This window comes from Anoplolepis gracilipes, chromosome 7 (genome assembly GCF_047496725.1).
Source record: "Anoplolepis gracilipes chromosome 7, ASM4749672v1, whole genome shotgun sequence".
NCBI lineage: Eukaryota > Metazoa > Arthropoda > Insecta > Hymenoptera > Formicidae > Anoplolepis > Anoplolepis gracilipes.
The window spans coordinates 550,743-576,345 of record NC_132976.1 but is presented as its reverse complement, the minus strand read 5'-3'; the positions used below and the strand labels follow the sequence as shown (position 1 = coordinate 576,345).

General features: G+C 38.2%; 4 protein-coding genes across 14 annotated transcripts; 3 read left to right on the top strand and 1 right to left on the bottom strand.

The window, feature by feature from the left end:
* Positions 1-46: 46 nt before the first annotated feature.
* On the top strand, positions 47-976 carry LOC140667682 (uncharacterized). Its single transcript, XM_072895827.1, has 3 exons — positions 47-244; positions 581-770; positions 845-976. The coding sequence occupies exons 1-3, from the start codon at positions 164-166 to the stop codon at positions 922-924; spliced, it is 351 nt and encodes a 116-aa protein (XP_072751928.1). The 5' UTR covers positions 47-163; the 3' UTR covers positions 925-976.
* Mio (GATOR complex protein mio) lies at positions 844-5,640 on the bottom strand. The gene is made up of 15 exons (XM_072895823.1): positions 5,191-5,640; positions 4,912-5,106; positions 4,553-4,813; positions 4,242-4,469; positions 3,913-4,065; positions 3,631-3,812; positions 3,308-3,441; positions 3,117-3,230; positions 2,677-3,040; positions 2,457-2,595; positions 2,049-2,187; positions 1,760-1,970; positions 1,427-1,641; positions 1,195-1,278; positions 844-1,113 (listed from the first exon to the last, which is right to left on the bottom strand). The coding sequence occupies exons 1-14, from the start codon at positions 5,324-5,326 to the stop codon at positions 1,197-1,199; spliced, it is 2,553 nt and encodes an 850-aa protein (XP_072751924.1). The 5' UTR covers positions 5,327-5,640; the 3' UTR covers positions 844-1,113; positions 1,195-1,196.
* A 331-nt stretch (positions 5,641-5,971) lies between these two features.
* On the top strand, positions 5,972-10,493 carry Idh (isocitrate dehydrogenase [NADP] cytoplasmic). 6 transcript variants are annotated; one of them, XM_072895734.1, is made up of 4 exons: positions 5,972-6,073; positions 6,543-6,733; positions 6,827-6,973; positions 7,422-10,493. In XM_072895734.1, the coding sequence occupies exons 3-4, from the start codon at positions 6,959-6,961 to the stop codon at positions 8,631-8,633; spliced, it is 1,227 nt and encodes a 408-aa protein (XP_072751835.1). In that variant the 5' UTR covers positions 5,972-6,073; positions 6,543-6,733; positions 6,827-6,958; the 3' UTR covers positions 8,634-10,493. The 6 variants fall into 6 exon arrangements, with proteins under 6 accessions (XP_072751835.1, XP_072751832.1, XP_072751829.1 ...); XM_072895731.1 differs by having other exon boundaries at positions 5,972-6,050; positions 6,543-6,973; XM_072895728.1 differs by having other exon boundaries at positions 6,543-6,973.
* Positions 10,494-12,362: 1,869 nt separating this feature from the next.
* On the top strand, positions 12,363-25,431 carry LOC140667990 (uncharacterized). Of its 6 annotated transcripts, none has more exons than XM_072896477.1 (11): positions 12,363-12,705; positions 15,749-16,661; positions 16,984-17,217; positions 17,378-17,578; positions 17,670-18,095; positions 18,223-18,702; positions 19,877-20,164; positions 21,472-21,933; positions 22,245-22,381; positions 22,886-23,001; positions 23,093-25,431. In XM_072896477.1, the coding sequence occupies exons 2-11, from the start codon at positions 16,137-16,139 to the stop codon at positions 25,159-25,161; spliced, it is 4,938 nt and encodes a 1,645-aa protein (XP_072752578.1). In that variant the 5' UTR covers positions 12,363-12,705; positions 15,749-16,136; the 3' UTR covers positions 25,162-25,431. The 6 variants fall into 6 exon arrangements, with proteins under 6 accessions (XP_072752578.1, XP_072752583.1, XP_072752580.1 ...); XM_072896482.1 differs by having other exon boundaries at positions 12,364-12,705; positions 18,223-18,357; XM_072896478.1 differs by lacking the exon at positions 12,363-12,705 and adding an exon at positions 13,707-13,926.
* The last annotated feature ends 172 nt before the right edge of the window (positions 25,432-25,603 follow it).

Below are 25,603 nucleotides of genomic sequence, written 5' to 3'. Positions count from 1 at the left end.
CCGTCCGAATTTTATGCATATTGCGCATGCGCCGCTTTCGACCACTTGTCATTTCGCGCCAAATGCCAAACTCGATTTCTCGTTTACGCTGTTGAGCGATAACCTTGCTTTTTTTTCTAAGAAAGTGTCAGTCTATAAAAATTGATTGATTAATTTGAAGAAAATGTCGGACGTACGTATTTTGGGCAAACGATTAGCGCAACGTGTTGGGCAAGAAGCAATCGTACTCGGCAGAATCACGGGAGTAAGAAAATATTCAAAGTTAAATTAGGGTTAGGTTAGGTTACGAAGTTTAACCAGGATTTAATTTTCGATATGAGAATAATTAATATCGCTTTCCTTTTTGCAATAAATCTTAATATTATCATTAAAGTGGTTTAATAGATTAGAATTTAATAAAATATTAATTTTTTTTCCTCTCTCTGTAATTGTATCTTTAACAAATATCGAAGAATTAATTTAATTAATTTGTTTTATTAAATTATTTTATTGGAAAATATAAAATATAATTTTGCATTCAATATTTATATATTAACATGTGTGTTACATGCATGTAACGTGCGTTTGATGCGATTTGCAGAAAAGTTCGGATGGTAAGAGTGCAGAGATAACAACAACGGACGATGCTCGGATCAATGTGACATTCCCAGAATCACTAGACAAAGATGCGTCAGGAAGTTATGTGGAAGTACGTGGTACTGTCAAATCAAAATCTACCATGTCTTGCAACAGCTTTGTATTGTTGCCTTTAAGCATGACGAAAGATTTTGGTGAGTAAAATACTTGTCGTTATTAGTTTTTTTTCTTCACTGAAAGTGTCAACCGCGATCTTAATTTGCTGTAGATGTAAACGGCTACAATACCATGGTACATATGCGCTGTGCAGTGGGTAATCAGTTGGACGGAGTGTTTTATGAAAATTGATACACAAAGCTCGAAAAAAATTGATAATATATGCAAATAGTTTACTGTTTCATACTTTTTACATTCTCTTGGCTGTGGCATAATTCTTTCTACGAAATAAAAAATGCCATGAAGAAAATTATTGAGACACCTGTCCTTTGTCTGTACATAAAACCGATCCAATTAAATCTAATAAACATGGAGGAAATCCTAAAATTACAAACATCCATTATTAGTAAGCATTAAGTAAGAATACTTAAAAATTTCTATTTTTACAAGAAGTATACATACTCCTATGTCACAGTTGCGTTACGTGTATAATCTAAGGATGAACAGCGACAGTTGCAAGATGTCACTGGACATTCTGTATGTTGTCTGAAACATAAAAATTAATATAACATTGCAGATTTTTTTTTTTTAATAAAATCTTTGGCATTTACATCGATTACATGTTATTAACATAACACAAACATGTATTTTTATGACTCGTCAAGTCAACACGAATATAATACCGCGTTCTTACCGAAACCACTGAGCGATGTGCTCGCTGTGTCCACCATGTTTACATGTTAGGCACCATGTGAACCAGCTATTGAATTCTGTAAGCCTGCTGTCGCATTCTTCGTTCCTGCTGCCACCAGGACTAGGAGCGGTTTGCAGTCCACTGACGGTACCCATATGCATCAAACATATCGCGCAACGTGGCAGAGGTTTGCGGCAATTTGGGCATGCCGTCATCTACGATTGAAAAGGATATTGAGGAAAGAAAAATTTTACAATAACTTTTCAAATAAAAGTCCAATAAATATAGCTTTATGAATGCAGACTAAGAAAAGATGTAAGAAAATAAACCTACCTTTAATTTATTAGGAGTACCGCCTAATCTACCAAATGGAACTCTCGTCCTGCTCAATCCTTGCATGAAAGCGGATATACTCTTGCCGCAGAAATTACAAGAAACGTGTATCTGTTGCGGTGGTCTTTCTTGTGGCGTCGAGGATCTCATAGCAATGTCAAATCTAGCTCTTTGAAACCACAATTTCCATGCATTTAAAAGATGTCTATAACTGTACAAGCGACCATTAGTACATGTATCATTGAAATGCCGATTATTCGATAAATATTTACAGATGGAAGATTAATACTTGTTAATCCACACTTGGACTTGATTCTCTTGAAGCAGCTTGGGTGTAAAAGCTCTGATAGCAATTAGAGTACAACTCTGAACATCTGAAGTAATCTCCAAATATTTATTCAATAACTGTATACTTTCCATACTTGCTCCTGAAGCACAATACATGTTATTAATGTGTGTTTAATTAATATTGTTGCGTCTTGTATCATTATATGATTCTGCTACAGTTTTACTAATTTTATTAAAATATTCCTGTTGTATATTATTGAGTCATTATTTGATTAATATTTAATAGCGCTACTTATTCGTTAGCATGAGCTTTTTTATGATAATGAGAATATATAAAGAATGCGAGATATCGATATCGGACGCAACAATATTTTCTACTGTAAATATAAAACATATTTGAATTACACACCTGTAAGCAAGAAGCCTGCTAAATCTCCCTCTTCAATTAACTTCTGAGTGAGTCTTTTCAAATATTCGTACAGTTTATTATCAGATAAAAATATTAAAGCGAATGCTATTCGATCTGCGACAGCCATACCGTTTTCATTCTACGATATCGATATTTATTAAGCATCTAATTAATTTTTCATCAAAATTTGATCCATTTACATACTTATTATTATACTTACAAGTACACTTTCATAGGAATCATTATCTGCTGTCAAGAAACCAAATGTCGCTCTTAAATAAGGATCCGATAATTGAGATCTAGATTTCTGACAAGATTCTCTCCACAACGTGGTGCGTTCTTCGGAGAAACCCGATAGCGCCATAGCTACCATATTCAGAATGGTCGTTTGTTTTTTGCTGGCACCTCGGTTTAAAATGTCTATAGCCTGTCTTAGACAGAGATTAAATACTGCGAATGCCGCTGCTTTTGCGTATGCACCTTCCCTCTCTAATTTCTCTAGATATGCGTTATCGTAGGCAGTATTGGTTTCCTTGTCAAATCGCAATCCGCAAAGAAAAAGGCTTTTTTCTCTGTCTGACGATCTACAGATATCAATTAAAATTACATTACATACATGTACAAACATTCGTATATTTATACGAATAAAATAATCATCACCTATAAATCTTTGTTGTATAATTCGAACCTATATCCGCCCAAGAACGATGAATAACTTCCGATTTCAAGATACCATTACTTAAGTTTTGCTGGCTGTCCAATTTCAAAATTGTCCTGTAGAAAGATTGAAAGCATTAAACTATCTATATATATATACATATATTCTAGCTAATGGCACATTGTAATTTTACCTTACACCGGGATGCTTATTGTCAGGGCTTTGTATAGTACCGTCTTCTACTAAAGAGCGACTTAGGTATAACCATTGCCATAAATTTTTCAAACTTTCGTTTTCGGCAATGTCCCCATTTTGTGCCAGATCTGTCTGCAAATGCATGTACATACAACTGTATACCAAAACATAAACACAATCAAAGATAGAAGAAAAAAAATTAAAAGGCCAATATGAATCTGAGCAAGATGAAGAATTAATGTTAAATACACTCGAAGTTAATGTTTGTGGAAAACAATTGCTCAAGACTTGATAATTCCATCATTTTTATTATCCTCTTACAAGCAAGCCATATTCGAGCATAGCACGTCTTTTAGTTAAAACTGAGATATCATTCAATTCCTTATAAATGCTGTCCTCGCTGTTCATATATTTGAACGATTTGAAAGCATAATTCCACATAAGACACGATCGAGCGGACCAGTTGAGTGTTATTCTCTCACATACAGTGTAATCAGTTACTCCTGTAAAATGAGAATATTCTAGTATCATAACTGCAATACGGTAAAATGCAAGAATTCTATATTCCAAGATAAGATTATACATATATTATAAGATCATCACCTTGCAGCGATATCGCCAACAATCGATTCTCGTCGGTCAGATGCCATGAAAAACTTATAGGACTATGCCATGGTGGTAAAACCACTCTTTCCAGAACACCCGGCTCAGTATCTTCTGTTCCACAGTATTGAATATCGAATAAATGCAAGCCCGCTACAAAATAAGAATATTTTAATTTTAATTTTTTCTTTTCATTTCATAATAGTTTATATATATTCGAGTACTTTTCCATCATAATTACAAAAAGCATGCATATACTTGTACAATGATCATGTAACTATATGCCATACATGTATAACTATAATTTAAAAGCACAATGCATTTTATACCTGAATCTTTATGCAATGTGCCAATTAGATTGCGTCTAGTTGGACACCACAGCACTTTTGTAACTTGCCTTTGCGGTACTATAGTGACAATTGGTTTTTCAAAATATCGAGTATCCCAGACTGTAATCAGATTGTCGACATGCGAAAGTAGCTGGTAATTATTATGGGGATTCACCGACAGATTATATACTGCCTTTGTGGAAGTGACATTTACCACTTTTGCAGAATCTAATAAAATTTAAGAGTTGAGTCACAACAATTGAGCCATATCAACAAGTCGTGTATCGATTTTTATCTTTTCTTGAACAGACCTCTAAAGTCAACAACTTTTAATTGCTTGTTATTAGCACCAAAAGCCAGACATCTCGAGTCATGTTTAAACCAAGCGGCGGAATGTATAGTTTCTGATATGCCTGCTTCTGCTAACGGTCGTTCGGAGCCTTTTGGATAATGCTGCACATCCCAAAGCAGTACGGAAAGCTCTTTGCTATGTTTATCCAAGCCCGACATAATCAGGTGAGTGTCCACAGGATTCCAAGCGACAACGTTGCATGTTCGCATATATTTTGGAACTAAAATTTTTTACGCAATTATATATATATATATATATATATATAACATTACACTAAAATAATGTATAATTAAACTATATTGTAGCAAGATAGCTTACAAAACTCTCTTCCAACAAGTCCTTGGTAATCAAATTCCAGGGGACTAAGTGTACTTAGAACTATCTTTCCATTTGCGTGGCCACTTGCCACGATATCCGGCTCTGGTTGTGGATATATGTCAACACACTTTGCGTAACTATTAATGGTAACAGATGAGACAAGTTCAGCGATGGAGTGTTCAGAGATTTGTAGATCTATTGGAAAGAATATGCGAGAGATTATTTACAAAGAGAAACAATGGTATATTATTATAAAGATCTTTTGTTGGGCAAACTTACAGATGTGATCACTGTTTCGCATACTATTATCTCGCGGTGCAATTTCGTAGAGATTTAACACCGCATCGCTGTCCCACGTGATAAACCTGTCCGAATGAAAGGGGCACCACATCACGTCCCATTTTGGTCGGCTCATTTTTTTTTTATTTTATTATTTCTTCGTTATCGTGTTTCTATCATAAATATTTCAATCCTTGCATTATTATACCGACGTTTAACAAAACGTGTTTACGTGCACGACACGCGGCTGACGCGGCATAATTTTAATTTTGTTGCACGTGTAATACGAGGAGTATTAACATGTCAACGAAGCAATTATATTTTTTCTGCTTCCTTTTTTTATGGACGTTTGTCCCTGTCAAACATATTCTTTATCATGCTTTCCTTTTTTATTATTTTGTTCCTTCTATTCAACCAAGTTTTACCTTCTCTCGCCGTTTTTCGCGAATCAAAACAACATTAAATACGTAATATGTAGATGAATAATGAGATGAGAGAACGACTATCGAATTATTCTAATAATATTTAATTGTCATTGGGTGTTGGCTAGAGAATTTCTAGAGGGTTTCGAAAGTTTGTTCGAAAATATGTAACTTCCTTATGAACTAAATATTGTCGATGCGGATGTCGCTATCTGTACCTAAAGATCATTCTACATTAGTCGCATCGCAGTGTCGCAAACGTCATAAGCGCCGTGCTATCCAATCAGCATCAAGCTAGCTTCACGCTGATTGGATCACATGACTTGCGAAGCTGCGATGCAACTAATGTAAAATGACCTTAAAATACAGCTAACGAATCGATGTTGGTGATTACGTATTTATATTATATTTACATATTTCTTATTGCAGGATAAAAAGGTGCGAAAAATAATGATAATGAGGTAAGGTTGTTCCGACGCAAACGAGTTGCGAGTTCAGCTCGCGAACAAATGTGATGACAGGCCCCAGTAAACACAAAGCAACAGTAGTGCAACATCAATGTTATAAATGTTATGTACAAAGCATGTTATATTGCCATTACATTGTTGAGTGGGAAATTATTAACATTGATGTTACATTACTGTTGTTTTGCGTTTACTGGGGCTCGCGAAGACACGTGTGTTGGCATCTCCGTCACACGTCCGTAGGTACATTGACATATGTCAAAGTCGAGATGCACAAGAAGCGTGCGTGTCAATATATCGATGTCAGTTAATGTAACATCACGATCATTCTCGATATGCAAAAATCATTCGTTTCATTCAAAGTCTGAGCAAAACAATATTAACTCCGGTTTCCCAGTTTGTCGTTCGATTACGTAATCGCGGAGAGTTCAAATTTCATGACTGGTACAACTTTTTTTTTTTCCAGGAGATAACGACAACACCAGTTATCTCCTTCGTAACTACCGAGAGTTACTACAAGTTATTATCTCTAATCGTCACGTTCACGCGATTGATAAAAAAAAAATTGCACGGGGTATAAAAAAGAAGAGGAAGACGACTACGAAGGTGGGGAAAGGACGGAGCGGAGGATAGTAAAAAGTATACGTATAGGTAGAGGTGGGTGCACACATATTTAAGGCTGCCATGTTTACGCCCCACCGTATTCTCCAACCGGGGGTACGTTTTATAAAGACTGTACGCTCGTTACAGTCGGCCAGTTACCCTGTCACATCGTCGTCGTCGGGATTGTTGCTAACTCGGGAATTTAATCGCCGTTACCTGCTGCAAAATCCGTCATCGGTGGAATCGCTCGTAAAAACCTTTGGAGCATCATTTACGACAATGGCGAAAATAAAGGTAAGTGTTGTCCCATAGTCTTGCTTGAAAGTGACATGTCATCAAAGGAGAGGGGTGGGAGGAGGGGAGAGAGAGAGGAGAGGTTCAATTAAAATTGCGATAATTGCAAACTTTTCGACGCAAGAGAAAGTGGACTTTACACTCGTCGATATATATATATTGCTCAATTATCGATCTTTGTAAACTCAATCAAAAATTATATATAAATTTTATTGCCAAAGATAGGAAATTGCCTTGACATAATTTATTTAACGATATAAACGAGTATATTTAAGCGAGTCTCTCTCGAGATACGTATATTTTAGATAAATAATCTAGTATTTTGAGATATGTTTGTTTTTTTAAATATTTTTTGATTTAATATTTATACAAAATAAAATTGATGTAAATAAAAATTGCCTTTTAAGAAACGAAGAAAGATTTGAAATATATACTATATAACTTTTAGGCAGGCGCAGTCGTCGACATTCTTGGAGATGAAATGACACGCATCATATGGGATTCAATCAAGGAGAAACTCATTTTGCCCTACTTAGACATTGAGCTGCATACGTACGACTTGGGTATCGAAAATCGTGATGCCACGGACGATAACGTGACGGTGGAATGCGCAAAGGCAATTAAACGTTACAACGTCGGCATCAAGTGCGCCACTATTACGCCCGACGAGAAACGCCTAGAGGAGTTCAAGCTGAAGCAAATGTGGAAGAGCCCTAACGGCACGATTAGAAACATCCTGGGCGGCACCGTGTTTCGCGAGGCGATCATCTGCAAGAATATACCGCGTCTGGTAGTAGGTTGGAAAAAACCAATCATCATTGGTAGACACGCGCATGCTGATCAATACAAGGCAACGGATTTCGTAGTACCAGGTCCGGGCAAGTTGGAGATCACATGGACCGGGGATTCCGGCGAAAAGATTCAATACACCGTGCACGAGTTTAAGGGTCCCGGTATCGCCCTGGCTCAATATAACACCGATGAGAGCATATGCGCGTTTGCTCATAGTTCATTCCAGTACGCGCTGTCGCGAAATTACCCGCTCTACTTGTCAACGAAAAATACAATTCTCAAAAAGTACGACGGCCGCTTCAAAGACATATTCCAGGAGATCTATGATGATGAGTATAAACAGCAATTCGAGGCGAAGAAAATATGGTATGAACATCGGTTGATCGACGACATGGTGGCGTATGCTATGAAGTCGGAAGGTGGTTTCGTGTGGTCGTGCAAAAACTATGACGGGGATGTGCAATCAGATTCGGTGGCGCAAGGCTATGGTTCTCTAGGTATGATGACCTCGGTCCTCCTATGTCCGGACGGTCGCACGATCGAGGCCGAAGCTGCTCATGGCACCGTCACTCGTCACTATCGTCAGTACCAGCAGGGCAAGGAGACATCCACAAACCCGATCGCTTCCATCTTTGCGTGGACCCGCGGACTGTTGCATCGTGCCAAGCTCGATAATAACGCGGATCTGAAACACTTTGCTGAAACCCTGGAAAAAGTCTGCATAGATACCATCGAGTCTGGTTATTTCACCAAGGATCTCGCCATATGCATTAAGGGTATGGATAATGTCACCAGGGCTGATTACCTGGAGACTTTCGAATTTATGGACAAGCTGGCCAACAATCTGAAGAAACAGCTTAACGCGTGACTCGTTGCGTACGATAAAAAACACATGAACCTACAAGCCAAGTATTAGGTCGTTGCATGCGTTACAACAAACAAAAAAAGTAATCCTTTTTTTTTATGGTGGTTACGGGAAAAAGAAGGCTTTTGCAATAAATACATACGTAATATACTTTATATAAATATATAGAGATTTTTTTTATTATCGCAGTCAAATCGGTTTCGGGCTACGTACGATGTATCCTTGATTTATCTTGAAAATATTATTATTGTTAATTATTCAACATTAATTGAGAACATTTCTTTTGTAAAACGCGCGATCAAATTGATTTTATCAAAATTAGCTTTCTTTCGTGTTTACACCTTTTATATTGACTTTTATGCTGCAAATATTAAAGACACAAGATAACATTATTTGAGAATAATTAATTTGAAATCGAGACCACGCACTGTTAACAGTTATTCGAACGTGAATAATCGTCGATATCAAAGTGAAATTTAAAAAAATTGATATATTCTTTCAATACCATGGTGTATTGGTTACATAAAATATACAATACATAATATATACATTTGTATAAATTTTTAAATAAATTTTTTTAATCATAAAAAATTTTACACGGGTAGATAATGCAATTCACGCGGTTGATATTAAAAAAGCAAAATTATTTTTAAATTAGAAATATAAATTTTGAAGAAATTAAAACGGTTTTTTTTATTCAAGAACAGAAGATTTTTGATATTGCGTATCTTATATTAAATATATATGTAAGTAATATGTGATCAAATTGCATTCCCAAAATATATTATACTCGAACATTAATATAATTATCTGTAAAAAATAGCATCACGCGATTTATCACATAAATAACAGCCTTGTTATTATCAAAAAGACTCGGTGTCAGTTAACTATCTTCGCTAAACTTAATTTCGCTTATAATGAAGAACGATTATGGAATATTATACGTATATCGAGACAGAAGTGGATATTCTGCGAAAACAATGATTCGTTGTTTTTCGCTTAAATAATTCGGTTTAAATAATTCATGCCATTTAATGTACATATATTAAGAAAATTTACATAGATTCTAGACGTGCGATAATGGAAGAATCAGGATTTTTTTGCAGTAGATTCTGAAATAGTGTTTTTAACAATGGGAACAAGATAGAATTGTTTTGATTGTTTTTAGAGAAAACAAATATATAATATATTTAATCTATCAAAAATTATCTCGGATGAGAAATCAAATATAATAAATATATTTGATCAAAGATTTCAATCTTTCAAAGAGTATTAAAATAGAGGATGACATTGACCGGCGTAATGAAGCTTTATTCTCTTCGGTTGAGAAAATTCGTCGACCTTTCGAAGCCTTTATAAATTATTCATTATTCATACATAACTTATGTAACTTTGACTTTGCCCTTTTTGTTATTTATATAATCACGAGTACATTGACTCGTGTATACATCAGCAGATGGTAAATGAATACCATATGTGAAATATAGGCGGACTGCATTATCGATATATAAACATGCGATGATTTTATCAACAGAGGAGCAAAAGCAAAATTAGAGAAATATCTGCGTTGACAATTTGTCTAAATTTTTTCTTGTCAACTGTATAAATGCAGAAAATATTTAGCCCAATAGATCGCATCTGCTCAATAATGATAATTCGTTAAATTTGTATGCTGACAATGAGCTATATAGCTCATCTATTGCGTCGATATTTATTCATTCATTAACTTACATACATATATATACTTTACTCGATCGCTCTTTAAGAGAAGTGTCAAAGTCAGCTGACAGCTGACATTCTGTGTGCGAGAGAGATCGTTCCTTTTTTTTTAATTAAAAAAAAAAATACATCAGAATGAGAGATTATGCTAATTTAATTAATTCCACACAATGTCCAATTTAATAGTACAATAAGACACAGTAAACACATGACGGAATTGCAATGACATAATTATAGGAGAAAAAGTTAAATTGGCCGTAAATTAATGCAGCTAATTTTTTTGTATTTGTTTACTTACACTATGTGTATGCACGTGCATAATCTGGTTTTATACTCGTGGCGTGTCCTTCTGATGGTGGCGTGCAACGCACACGCACACCTTTCACAAGAAGCACGCATTTGCGTAACCGCCCTACTATATTTTGCATCAATATTGTTATCCAATGATTGCAGCAAACACTCGTTCGAGAAGACCGCTTCTTGCGCGCGTTTGTCGCGTATAAAATCGTGTGGAAAAATTGAAATACGAAAAATGTACGGGAAATTAAAATCCTGTATAAAATCTCGTTAAAATACACACACACTGAAAAGAAAATAATGCTGAATCAACAACATCATCGTAGTTGAAATTTATTTACCTAGCATATTAATTTGATTAATATAATGTTGTCGAATTAATAAAATAAATTTCAACTACGATGATGTTGTATTCAACATTTTTTTTTTTTCAATGTACAAAAGACATAAAAATATTTCTTCTAAGGGATAAATACTAGACGTTCAATAGTTTTTTTATATATAATTATATATATATATATATATATATATATATATATATATTGCAACAATAATAAAAATGTTTTTTTTTCTTATAAAAAGAAAAATTAAGAGTTACATTTACGAAATAATTATACAGAAAAATATATCCTTCATATAGTCTTTGCTGTTATTCATCCTCTTTTCATTACATATTCGAAGATTGAAAACAATTGTGACCAGAGACGGTATTGCTCGACATTTTTGTTAGAAAAAAATCGATTCGGAATATTGAGTCAAAAAGCGACTGCCATGAATCTGGAAACTCGAATTAAAGCCGAACGAACCGAAAACCTTCGAGATCAGCGTAAACCTGAAATATAGCGACGATCGTGAAAATATTGCACGTCGACGTTCGGAGAACAGCTTATTCATAAAGAAGATAAACAAAGAATGCGAGCGATGCGAGATGGAATTGAAAAAAAAAAATGATATGATATCTCTTAAAAAATAAAAGCACAGTATCTTTTCAGAATAAACACTGGACGAAGATGGTATCTCGATGATTTTCGAGATAAAGAAATAAAATAAATCAAAAGGACTTTTCTCAAAAAGAATTGGATCTAATGGAGGATCATGATATGTTGGGTAATAACGGGTAAAAAAAAAATAGGAAATCGCACTCAAGCTCCAAAGTTATACATAGGAGACTCTGTTACATAATTAGAGGTCATCAATAGTAACGTCATCGGCATCGTTCGTTTTCCTCCATCAGCTTTCTCGAACAGCCAGCTGCGAGAGAGCAGGATGTGGCAGGAGTCGAGCAAAGACTGCGGGAGGGAAGACTGCGACGGAACGGAGGAAAAGCGAGGAAGAAGGTTTCGGGAAGAAATCTCCCGAGGTCGAAATTGGAATTGCAGATGGCGCCCAGCCTTGCGCCACCTCGGCTTCGGCATCGTCGTGGCCGTCGCCGTCGCCGTCGTCGCTGCCAGTCGAGTCGACCGGCCGCGGGGCCACGCGGGGCGCGGCAGAAGGGGGGAAGGGAGGGAAGGGGCTGCGCTCGCTCGGCTCCTTGTAGTCTTGTAGTCTTCCTACGATCCGCTATCCGCTTCGTTGGCCAGTGTCGACGCCGACGACGAGAGGTATTCGCGATTAAAGCCGGAGAGAACAGAAGAGCCCGGAGTCGGAGAGGCGCGCCAGAGTTGGAGCAATTAAGTGAGAGAAATAGGATAGAGGATAGGGGAAGGGGATAGATCGAGAGGTGGGGAAACTCTAAGGGGAGCTAAGAGGAATCTCTTTCATGCCGTTGCGTTGATACTCTTGAGAGACGGAACGTCCGATACTTTCGATCGACAAGCGGGCGGACGTGGCGATTAGTAGGTCCTCTCCTGGGACCCTTCTCTCTTCTTGTTGCGGCCGATACTCGTCGATTGGCCGATCGTTGCCGATGACGCGACACTAATCGTCACGCGACATCGTCGCTGATCGTCGCTGATCGTCGCCACCACTCGACTCCACCACGATCGCGCGCAAGCACCTCGGTAGCAAGATAACCTACTCGCAAAAGAGACTGTGCAGACGGTGGCGCAAGTGAACGAAGGTTTGTTTCATTAAGCGCCTAATAATGAAGGATTAGCGCAATTTATCGTCTTATTAGATCCGGGTATTAGTTTCCTCATCAACCATCAAAACATACGTTGACATATAAAGGAACTAGAAAGTAACTCGTGCGATGGTAGATCCTAGAATCCCCCCACGATTTCAAAGAACCGTAGCCTTGCAAAATGGCCGCCTAATTGATTCTGTGTGTGATTCGTTGTACAATTTTATCACCGATATTTTTAGGGGAAAAAAAAATTAGACAAGGATCGCGACCAATCCTGAAATCGTTATCCGAACAAATCAATCGAGTTGTCGAGTCTCTATGAATTATTCGATAGTGATTCCTCCGCGTCATCTAAAATATTGCGCGCGCGCGCAGACGAACCGAGTAAACAAGCGCCCATTGAGTTTTCCGAGCTGACCTGTCGTATCCATTTCCGCCCACATTCCTCTCCGCTTCTCTCTGCCGGATATTGTCGGGACGAAACTAAAATTGAGCATAGGATGTGGGCTGAATAATTTTTCATTTCTTCGACATTGCAAATTAAAATTATTTTTTTTTTTTTTTTTTTTTTTTTTTAAATTGAATATAGGATCCCGGCAGAGTCGTACGATGTATTTCTTTTCCAAAATTTTATTATATCAATTTCACATGGCGCAAAGAGTCAATTTTTAAGGATACAAAGTAGCCTTGTAGCAATTAAAATAAATCTCAAAATGGACTATATCTCACTACACTTCTTTGCAAAAAACATATCTTGAAGAAAAATTAAAATATATATATATTTATTTATATTTTTCTCACAATCAGATTGTAAAATAAAAAGTTTTTTTAAAGCTATAAATATATAAGTATATCCGTATGGTATGTAATAATTGTATTTTACAATTTTCCAAATACACATATAACATTGATGAAAATAACATGTATAATATATATTGATGAAAATTTTATAGACGTATAAAAAATGAAAAAGAACTTCCCTGAAAAGACGCTCTCTGATTTTTGACGTTTGCACTTTCAAGCAGGCGAATCATCGAGATGACGTGTTTCCTCCGCGAGCGCGAATACATGTATACGTATACGTCAGTGGCGCGGGATTAATCATGGCGTCATGTGGCACGATGTGGGATTTCTTGCGGCCGTGAAAGCCACTTTAGCTAACTAAATTCGATCTACGTTTCACGAATCGCAAGCCAATAACGATTCTCCTCGACGGTAAGACCCGGATAATCATTAATTCTGTCCTTTTCGACTTTTTTGCGACGTGTCCTCTGCATTTTTTTACGCCTGAATCCAGAAGAGTTTCCTTTCAAACAAAAAGAGTACTGTAAATAAATATCAAGATAAAGAAATTATACTCAATCTAATGGCGTCGATTTTTTTCAAAACGGTTCAAATAGGTCGAGGCGATTCAATATCAATGTCAATAATTGATATTGAAAACGTAGCCATATTTATCGTCCGTCGTTCATTCACACAGCGATAAATCGCCGCAAAGTGTATGTGTCATAAATTAATATATCGTACAACCACACACGCGCTTCTCTGCTTTTTGCATTTTTGTACGAGGATACTATATAGAATATATATATATATATTATATTTTTATATAATTTTAGACAGGGCACACAATTTGAAGATAAAGCGATTTCGTTATAAAAAAAAAAACGCACGATGCATTTTCCGGAGAATCGCAGGGGGAAGAAGAGGAGAGGAAGAATTTCGGCTCTCGCGGAACGTGACTTATATACGTTCACCGCGCATGATTTCGTGAGCGTGATGCAAAGTTGCGTGGCTCGGAAGTTTCGCGGCGATATTGCGATATCGCGGACCGCGATATAGAGGCCAAGCGACTTGCCCGAGGAAGTCTCCTCGTTTACGGAGCCCGAGTAACGATCGAGGGCGCTCTCGAAACTCGAAACGCGCGTCTGACACCGATAGATCCGGGACGCGAGGTGGAACAGAGAAAAACGGGGTAGGGGAAAATTAGGGTAAACTGTAGGGTAAACTAGTATGATGGCCATAGACTGTAATTTTTTCAATAATCGCTACATAGTGCGCTTTTTTAGTCATCAAAGATAATCGATACATTTACAGTTATTATTATTTATATGCATAAATTGTTCGAAATGACGATATTGTGAATCTTGTATCGTATATTTTTACTTTGGACTACCTACAAAGTTTTTCATTTGTCCACTAAAAACTGTTATAGCGTTGAATAAATTGCAGTCAAGCTATCGTAATGGACGTTAGACATATGTGTTAGAAAGATGTGTAAATTGTTATATGACCTACAATTTTTCCTTAAGGCCTAATCTACAATGTGCTCTTTGTTTCCTGTTTCTTAGAAATTAATCCAATCCTGTTTGATTATTCTTCTTAAAATCAATTACAATTGGTTAATTTCTAAAGAAACAAGAAGCAAAGAGCATATTGTAAATTAGGCTTAAAAGTTGGGTAAGATGGCCAATGCTTATTTCGTACTATTTTGATAATATGAAATGTCTATTAAATATTTTCCTTTCAATTTCGATAATGCATTACGTAATTTAAGCCTCAGTGAAGATAATATGTCAAACATTCTTAAAAAAATAACAAAAATAAAAGTATGTTTTTTGTGATTTTCAAAAACTATGGCCATCTTACCCGAGAGTTTACCCTATTCCCTCGCGTAAACGTACTCTTTTGCGCCCGCGGGAAGAGAAATCGTAAATCCTACAAAACTGCGAATTTTTCTCTATTCGATAGAGGGAAAAAAAAAAAGAAGCAGGACTACACGGCAGACTACCACCGCCACCGTTGTTGCCATCGTCATCGTGAAGCGCGTCTAGATCGCTTCCTCCATTATTGTAGAGGCCGAGAGGCACAGATGTACATATACACATACATACACACACACACACACACTAAATATATATGTATATATATATATATATATATATATATACACATACACACACGTGCGCGCGCACGCCGCACGTAAGCATGTATGCACATCCGCTTGGAACGTAACGTGAACCGGAATTTGTTACAGCTACACACGTGTCGACAAACGACAAACTACGATGGAAAAGGCAGCCCGGTAGTCGGGATAATCTACGCTCGCTGACGGATCGCGATATCGTCCCGATAGAGCTTCTTAATCGCTCCTTTTAGGAACGAGTGTCTCTCCCGACTGCCGAGGTCGAGTCGGGTGGACATTGGAGGAGAGGCAACGAAGGCGAAGGCGCATGCCGTGCCATTGTCCCGCGATCGTGTCGCCAGAAGACGTAAGAGTGATCGTCGTCGCCAGGTGGAGACCGTTGGATCGTCCGAGTCCGAGTCCGAGGATGATGATGATGATGATGACGACGAAGAAGACGATCGACGATCGTGGGGGACGTGTGTAGGAATTGGTGAATAATAAATTATCCCTGCGCGCCATGTTGCCCGCAGCGGGCAAGGGCGAGAGAAGAAATCAGCGCGGAAGCGCGCGACTCTCGTCCAAGATGTCGGGAAGGCTGCCCCGGTTGCGTGCACTTCGGCCGCGGTCGCGGCAGCAGGCGAGAGCGGACGCGACGCGGAGAGCTGAAAGTAACCTTAAAGGGACCGCGAGTCATGAGGAGAGGCTCGAGCCGAGGAGATGCGACGAGAGGGAGAAGAAGAGAGCCGAGGACGCGGGGAAGATGAGCGACATGGTGATGGCGAACGAAATGGACGTCAACGACGACGACGAGGATGACGACGAGGTGACGATGACAGCGATCGCCAGCGAGGGGAACGACCAAGAGGAGGCGACGCCTGACAACAGCGACGATGTTATTGACGTTGACGTCGAAATGATGAGATCCGAGGGAGAAGCGAACGAGCAGCGGGCTTCTTACGAGTGCAAGACCTGCAAACCCCCGAAAATGCTGCCCGACATCAAGGCCTACTTCGAGCATCTCCGAAAGGAGCACAAGTATAAGGTGAGCGCCGTCAGACTCCTTCACTCTGTCTCTGTTTTGCGCTCTCGTGTTTGTTGGCTTTTTTTTTTTTTCTTTTTTTCTTTTTTCTTTTTATTATTATTTCATCTTTTCTTTCCTACCTTTTTTTTTTCTTTTTTTTTTTTTTTTTTTTTTTTTTTTTTTTTTTACATAGAATTATTTTTAAAAACGCGAAATACGTGATTAAAAAGAGAAAGAAAAAAAAACCGCGAGACGACTGAACGCGAGATACTTGACACGGTTGTAAATTTTCAAGATAACACACTCATCAGTTCGCAGGAATATGTTTTATTGTAATTTTTAGGGTAAAAACGGGCACAATCCAGTCGAAAATCGTTGCCCTGCGTGTTCGTATGTCGCATTGAACGTGAAAGATCTTGAAAATCATCAAAGAGTGCATCATTTGAAAAGAAAATTACTTCGATGCGAAAAATGCGATTACAGGACGCACATCAGAGCGCGTTATACTAAGCATGTTAAATATCATTCTATGCCGATGATCAAGTGCGATGCTTGTGATTTTAGTTCAGCGTATAAGGTTTGTTCCTTCATAATCCTACTTGGTTTCCGATCAGAGATGATTGTGATTATACACAAGTCAGAAATTTTCCAGGGAATCCGAGAGAAGCTTTCGATTACTTACGAGCTTACATCTGTCTGTAGATTATATGTGTGTCTCTTTTAACGCTATTTTTCAGTGGAATCTAGAAAGACACATGCGGAATCACGGAGGTGGAGGTGCTTTCAAATGTCGCGCTTGTAATTTTACCGCTGATATCCGTCAGAGCTTAACGGTGCACGAGTCGTATCATCACGACCCACCTGTGAGTCATGTCAACCGCAAAAGTAATAATGCTTTTGAACGTAAGCCACGAAATAGTCCGAAACGTTATAATCAGGTAACGTAGGCACACACAATTGTTATATTCTTTGTTGGAAATATACATTACATAGTTGTACTCAATGGTATACGTTTAATATGTTTGTTAGGTTGGAGCCAGTGACTTTCGAGCAGGATTAAATAAAACTGGAAGTACCACGTCGATCAACTCTATCGATTCATTCGCATCGGATCATTCCTTAATTTCAATAGACGATAAGAGAAGCGCTTTAGCCAGTGCTGAATGCATCGCATTGAAATGCGAAGAAAAAGGATGCCAATTTATAACAGCCTGGGATTCCGAGATGCAACGTCATTTAGCGGAATGTCACGCGCCGCGTACTCCACCCAAGCCAAGGAAACCACTGCCACGATTAATTCCATTAAGTTTAGCTAATTCTAAGCCCAATAATAATACGATTGGTAACAGTGGGCCACCCACGACTCTGCTCAAAGTTCCACGGGTCAGAGTGAGACCCGAGCTGGCGCAAATTGCGAGGGATACAGAGCTGGCCAAGATGTATGGAAGTAAAGAGGTTGGTTGTGTGAAATACGTGTTGTATAAAATGTAAATGTGAATGTGATGTGTACATTATAATGCGTTTGTCATCTTGTCGCGGTGTATTTTTCCCTCGTTACCGTCTTTGTCGTTTGATTTTTTAGGCTGCGAATTCGAAGAGGGACCTCAGTACTGCGGCCGATATATTTGAGAGAAAGAACGCTTCCTTCTTCGATAAGCTTAAGGAAAAACTAACGACGACGGCGACGTCGATTAATAACGGTGTGCCAGAGGTAGCTGTAAGTAGCGAGAACAATTTGAAATGCTGGTGTACGTTTAAAGCTAGTAGCATGGAGGAGCTAGCTTGCCACAAACAGACACATCACACTGCGCTCAGCGTATCCGTTGGTACGACACGTTGTCCTAAGTGTAGAAGACGTTGCAAGAGTACGACTGATCTTCAAGTGCACATGCAATGCTGCCATTCGCGCAACGACACAACATCGTCCATCGATAGTAGTTTAGAGAAAATAACGACGTGCTCGGACGTCCGCATGACCTCGTCTTACCGTGGTGAATACGCTTTCCCATCGCAAATGGATTGGGATGCGAATCTCAGAGGACTAAATTCTTCTGGATCCTCGGTACAGTGCTTGATGATAATGCTCTATGTATATAATGATAAGAGAAAATTACTGCGCCCAAAGATATCGCGATTCTATGCGAAAATCATGTAATCTTGTAAAATCTATATAAAGCAGTTAAAAAGTTGTTCGTGGTACGCGGCCGTTTATAAGAATTCAATGTGAAGCAAACTTTTTTGTTTTTTTTTTTTTTTACTGCTATTTGGATATTTATTTTAGCCATGTGTTTTATAATTTTTATTTTCTTTAAAATAGTAAAAAATCTGTCGAGTAAGAGCAAACGCTGTAGTTGGTGCGCAAAAATTTATTCTAACAAATGAGTAACACGTTAATCTATTCTGCTAACGCGTACGTTTCAGCCAATTTTATGACCTTCAACGCAAGAAATACAGAAGCAGATGAGAAAAAAAATGCCAGTAAATCATTATACGAGAGTTTAGGAAAAGTTAAACATTATTTCAGTCACACGCTTAAAATTAAATATGAAGATATTGTTAATACGATAAGAAATTGTTGAGTCGATGTGTTCTTCTTCCTTTGGTTAGTAGGCCAAGAAGTGACTTAATAGGTTGATGCGTCAAATTTTAAAATAAAATAATTGGAAACTTGTATTGAAATAATTAAAATATAAACTATATGTCACTTTGCTGGCATCATTTAATGATGTGACTTTAAAAAATCTGTGTCTTTTGTTCTCATGTACTTTTGTATTTTTGAGCAGAGGAAGATCATAAAATTGACCAAAACGTACGTTAAGAGAATAGATGAAATTGTTACTCACTGTTAAAATAAATTTTTGCGCACCAACTACAGCGTTTTGCTCTTACTCGCCAATTTTCTAATTTAATTTTATATTTTACATCTTATAAAGAGCTTAAATATTATATTTAATTTAGTAAAAAATCTGTTATACTACTAGTGTTAGTGTTGGCAAAGCATATGTCATATAGGTGTGTGCAGAAGCTCTGTGTATCGCGAAACGTTGATTAGAGAATGTTGATTAGAGCCTCGTACTTTATTATTTTTTTTTCTCTTTATTTATTATTAAGAATGTGCTTTACATATTGCATAGTGGATGTCGAGCATCTCTCTTCTAGTTTGTTACTAGTTCATTACATGTCATTACCGGCATCCTGAGTTTGTTGCAATAAAAAAAAAGAAAAACTTTTATCAGGTTGAAGGTGGTTCGACACATCCGACCGGGCGGCGAGTATTCAAATGTCCCCATTGTCCGTTTTGGGCTTCCACCGCAAGTCGCTTTCACGTTCATATAGTCGGTCATTTAAACCGGAAGCCGTTCGAGTGTTCTATGTGCGCGTATCGTTCTAACTGGCGATGGGACATCACAAAACATATTAAACTTAAAGCAGCTAAAGACGCAGTCCATACGACCGCCAGAGTGCTCATGACGGATGAGACAGGTCGACGGAATTATTCCAAGTATAACAAATACCTCGCACAGGTGAAATAATGAATCTTAATAGTAGAATACATAATAGAACATAATAGAATATCTCATTGACTTATATATCATATCGGGTATAATGATTTAATATGCAATAATTTGCATTGCAAAAGAGATGACAGAATCTCGGCACCACAATTCGGCCACGGCGCTCAAATCCCTTGATTGACACTGTGACACTCGTTATAAGCATATTCTTAGTAATTATAAATGGAAAATATCGATTTAATCTTTCTTTATGAAAGAGTTTCAAATCGATATTTTTGAAAATTATGTAAAATTCAAGCAAAATCAATTTTTCATTAAGAATGCGATACAAAATTTCGGCGTGAATGTAGTTTGATAAATGTATTTCATGGTTACATCATTCTTTATGTTTTTTTGATAAAATTATATGTCACCAGTGATAAAATTAATTGGGTGTTATTATTATTGATCGACCAAATTGGTTAAAATAAGCTTTATACTTTTATTACATGTTTTATGGGCTTAACAATCGACGACATTTCGACCTTTGGTTTAGGTCCTTTTCTAAAATTAGATATGTAAATTTGAATCCGATTTACAATAATTTTATTAAGCATTTTTTTAAAGAATTTGACCTGATACTTGTGTTTGTTTTTCATTATTCTATACATAACTTTATTCTTCGTACTGACGTGTAGGTGTGATGTAGCATAAAGAGTTTTTACCTTTTTGATTTATTATGTCGTGAAAGGTACGCTGATTTAATACTTTTAATGTTAACATATAAGAACTTCCATAGTGACAGCATAATTAATTAATTAAAATATTGTAATATCATTTTTGTTAATCTGTATGCAATGAAATTGTCATTTAAATACGTTTCTAATTTTAGACTTGAAAAAGGACCTAAATCAAAGGTCGAAACGTCGTCGATTGTTAAGCCCATCAAACATGTAATAAAAGTATAAAGCTTACTTTATATTTTTGTCAAACGTGAAATTTTATTTACAAATAAACAAACAACTATCAACCTGGCGAATAAGAGCACTACGCGGATGTTAATGCATTTTTAGAAATTAATTTTTTCCGCAAAAATTGAAACGTGCACAGGGGGATTATAGAATTCTAAAAAATGAGAATCTACGTCTTTTGGTGAATACATCAAGTAAAATATGTGCCCTGTGCACGTTTCAATTTTCGCGGAAAAAATTAATTTTTAAAGACGCATTAACATCTGCCTAGTGCTCTTATTTGCAGGGTTGATAGTTGTTTTTAAACATTAAGAGCCTTATATTTGAAATATTTTACTTACATGTCATAATATTTTTCTGGTTCAGGTAGAACAGCAACCGTGGGACGAGGATCACATGGAGGAACGTAGCATAGAGGAGACCAATTCTGACGGGCTCGTCTCGACAAAGTTGTTAATCGTAGACAATAACAAAGAGTACGTTCCGACGATTGATCTCGCGTCACAATCTCCCATTACGATTTTACCGTCAAACGAGGTGAATCAAAACAACAGTCACAACATGGACCCGAGTTTGCGACCTCCACCACCGCTTAAAGCAGCAACTAAGAGTCGTGGGCAATCTCTGCTGAAGACCAATCCCATCACGATGCATATACATACCACTAGTGGTGGCGGTGCACTTTCTATATCCACAGCGACGGATGAGAACAAACGCTCGCAGTGGAAGTGTAAACGTTGTAATTTTCGAGATTTCAATAAAGACACCGTCTTGTTGCACGTTAAATCTCATTACGAATCTACTGATCAGGAACCTACCGAAGAAAAGGTAAATTTTATGCTACCAATTAGGTATATCTTATTTCTTGCAATCGTAGAGTGTTTGTGTTTCAAACTTAAATATTCCATTTTGAAACGATAGGTGCTTTAAAAAAAAAATATATATATATATACATGTATAAATGTAACCCTGAACAGATAATTAAATAATACAAGCGGAGCAATTGTTACTAAAAGTGCAAATAATTGATATAGAATGAGAAATATTTTTCTCTTACTTTTAATCTTTATATTTTTATATTTAGCTATCTTTAATCAAATCTCTCTATAATTTAACGCATTGCTTTGTCTTTTTCACAGAATCCGTTTGGTTGTGGGGATTGTCCTTTTTCAGCACCAGATGCTGCGACCCTGTCTCTTCACAGGACGCATCACCGGCCAAACTTGGAAGCTATATTCAAATGCTATCTTTGTCCATACTACGTTAGTACAAAGGCGTATGTGTCACTGGTAACGCATTTTATGAACATGAACGTCGTTTCTTTTTAATCTGAAATAGTGTTTCAGTTTTTTAACAATGAGAAATGCGCGTTAATTTTTTATTTTATGATACAGGATGTATATAAACATGTGGGACTTGCTTCAAGAGCTGATAGAGCACGCAAAAATAATCAAAGAAGCTTCTATAAACATGTGTTATATTTTACATCGAGTTACGGCCATATATATGATTCAGCTACCTACTTTTACAAATGTAAACATGTAGTCGACGTATCGTAAAATTGCTTACTCTTTTAGAAATTTCAAGTATTTGTTCGATCTGCTGATGCTTGCTTTTAAGCTGAAGGTAGCCATTTCGAACATCTTCTTTTTAGTACTCTATCCGCTCTTGAAGCATGTCCCACATGTTTGTATCCACTCTGTACATAAAAAAAAATACTTAAAAAAAGCAAAATATTTTAATATTTGTATATATAATGCATTTATTTGCTACACTGCAGAGAACTGTTGGAGCACGCTAGGCTTCATGGGGAGGAGCTGGCAGCTATTCATCAGCAAAACATGGATTTACCAAATTCCAAGAGTAAATTACAACAAGTGTCGATTTCCGACGTTGGTAAGTTTCATAGTTCATCGTACATTCAAATTGAAACATTATATTCGAATAATTTCATTTATTGTGATTTAAAATGTTGTTTATTTTACAGGTATTTCTCGAACAAAGAACGAAACGTCTGTAGAACAAGTGATTCAGATAACTTCGCGCAGCAATGTAACGACAGCTTCAAAAGCCACCTCAGGAATAGTACCGCCGCCAGCACCACCACCGTCACTTCTCTTAGACACCCGCGCCCTTCCGGACGCTCCGCTCGTCTGGGTATCACGACTAGACGGCACGTTGACAAAGATGCTCAAGTGTCGTCACTGTCCCTACGTCTCGTCGCGTCGCGCGGAGGTGCGCGATCACGAGACGATGCACGTAGATACACCTACTCATGGTCCCTTGATTGCCTGCACGGACTGTAGCTTTACTTGTGCGCGTCGAGAAATTATGATCGCGCACACGGAGATGCACGCGGGATCTCTGGGCACTGTTCACTGCCTGGTGGACGAGACCCGGCCCGATTCTCAACAGGCGAGTGATTTAGCTACTCTACTCGGCATGACGCACACCCCGGTATTGGGCGGCGAGCCTGATTTGCACGACTCTCGTCTGGTGCATTGTTGCGGCAAATGCCCGGCGCGATTCCTCTGCGAGAAGGAATTGCGCATCCACCTGCGCTATCATACTACAGAGCTAGCGCACTCGTGCCAATGGTGTTCTTACGCGGCACGTCAGCCGACGCATCTGCTGGCTCATCAGAAAGCACATTCAAGCGAGTATCAAGAACGCACGAAATATTTATTGTCTCTGTATGGGCATTCGCAGCGTTATCCGCCGCCCGCAACTGCGTGCGTCGAAACGGCGAATCAAGAGAGCAACAATAGCAGCGGGATGCCCAATGTTGCATGGATTGTCGTCGAGGTCAATGAAAATGCGAACAGCAACGTCGTGTCGGTCGTTCAAAGACCCGGAGGAAATCAGGTGTTCACCTGCGCTAAATGTCCAGCGCGCTATTTCAGGCTAGATGCCTTGGAGTATCACATGACTCTGCACGGTTCGAACAATCGGTACAAGTGTGATGATTGCGACTACTCGTCGAAAACGGCGCAGAATCTGGTCAAGCATCAAGTGGTGCATCGACGGCACAACGAAATGAGCGGCGAAACGGCTACAATAACGTCATCGGCCGCTGCAACTACCTCCTCCGCTTCAGTTTCCGCCCCTGTCCTGTCCGTGCAACCGCCACCGGACCCGCAATTCGGCATCTTCATGCGCGGCAATCCCAACTTTGTTTATCAGGGTTATCTGCGGAACGGCCGTTTAAAGGAAAAGCGCTACAAGTGCCACAAGTGTCCGTCCGCTTTCGAGAAGCGCGAACAATATAGGGTTCATCTAACGCTACACGGTGCCAAGCAGCGTTATCGGTGTGACACGTGTGACTATTCGGTCAAGTACTACGCGAATTTTATACAGCATCTGAAGAAGCATCAGGCAAACGCGGAAGCGCAAGCGTCTCGCAGACAATTCGAGGATGATCGGATTTCCGTGGACAGCGACAGCGCCGTCGACATAGCTGTCGCATCGGCTTCGTCTTCGTCACGCAAATCCTCACGATCGTCCGTCGCTGTTGTTGCGTCTTCCGGTAACAATATCGCAAACGCTCTGCAACCATCTAATCAGGATAAGCAGAGCCTGTTGCTGATGCAGAAGAAGGGTATAATCTCCGCGACGGGTGAGCCTGACGCCGAAACGATCCGTTGCCTCAGTTGTCCGTTCTCCACTACCGACAAGGACGTGATGGACGCGCACAAACGTCGCCACGGGATCGAACGCATGACTCCGCCGTGTCCGCATTGCGATTACATTCCACGGAAAGATGAAAACATTGGCGAACACATCAGACTGCACTTTACGAGACTGTACAAACCCGAATCGTACCTCATTGTCGAGCTACTGACGCTGGCGATGGAGAAGGTACCGAAAGCAAACGGTAAAGAAGAGGACAAGGAAAGACAACGAACAAAGGAGCTCCTGTTCAAAGAATGCGCCGACGGTAGATTTCTACCGCTTACCGAACCGCACTCTTTATCTTTAAGTACCTCGACCGTGAACAGAAGAAGAGTCATCGTGGATCCGAACACGGGCGAAACTAAGAATAACGTTGCCGCGTAAATCCAACATGTTTATTAGCGCGGACATTTGATATGTCCATGACGTATCTACACAGATTTTTTTATATAAGAGACTGGCTCGAAATAGATGACTTCGAATTAGACTTTGTGAACGATTTTATTTTTTGAGATGGTTGCTGATTAAAATTAGAATTTATTAGGGCAACAAATTAATTATGGAAACTCAATTTCTGTAAACAAATATATATATATATATAATTTTGTTATATTATGTAATAAAATATTAATTTTTTCAGCCATGTTTTATATAGATGCCGCGTGCTTTATTAATTTACATTTGTTACAAATTTTTGCATTCATCATTAACGTATATATTGTTTAGTAACTTTGAACGACGATGAATGTATGTGAGTATACTCTATATACAAACTTTAGTATTGTATTTGTATGACATATTTTATTAATTCTATGATCATTATTGC

Coding starts and splice junctions, on each gene's coding strand:
- LOC140667682 (XM_072895827.1), top strand. CDS start 164: ATGTCGGACGTACGTATTTTGGGCAAACGATTAGCGCAACGTGTTGGG. Junction 245..580: donor TACTCGGCAGAATCACGGGA/GTAAGAAAATAT, acceptor TGCGATTTGCAG/AAAAGTTCGGATGGTAAGAG. Junction 771..844: donor AAGCATGACGAAAGATTTTG/GTGAGTAAAATA, acceptor AATTTGCTGTAG/ATGTAAACGGCTACAATACC.
- Mio (XM_072895823.1), bottom strand. CDS start 5,326: ATGAGCCGACCAAAATGGGACGTGATGTGGTGCCCCTTTCATTCGGAC. Junction 4,814..4,911: donor ACTTGTTGGAAGAGAGTTTT/GTAAGCTATCTT, acceptor AAAAAATTTTAG/TTCCAAAATATATGCGAACA. Junction 3,813..3,912: donor GTTGGCGATATCGCTGCAAG/GTGATGATCTTA, acceptor CTCATTTTACAG/GAGTAACTGATTACACTGTA.
- Idh (XM_072895731.1), top strand. CDS start 6,761: ATGTTTACGCCCCACCGTATTCTCCAACCGGGGGTACGTTTTATAAAG. Junction 6,974..7,421: donor CGACAATGGCGAAAATAAAG/GTAAGTGTTGTC, acceptor TATAACTTTTAG/GCAGGCGCAGTCGTCGACAT.
- LOC140667990 (XM_072896477.1), top strand. CDS start 16,137: ATGTTGCCCGCAGCGGGCAAGGGCGAGAGAAGAAATCAGCGCGGAAGC. Junction 16,662..16,983: donor GAAAGGAGCACAAGTATAAG/GTGAGCGCCGTC, acceptor TGTAATTTTTAG/GGTAAAAACGGGCACAATCC. Junction 22,382..22,885: donor TACTACGTTAGTACAAAGGC/GTATGTGTCACT, acceptor GCTACACTGCAG/AGAACTGTTGGAGCACGCTA.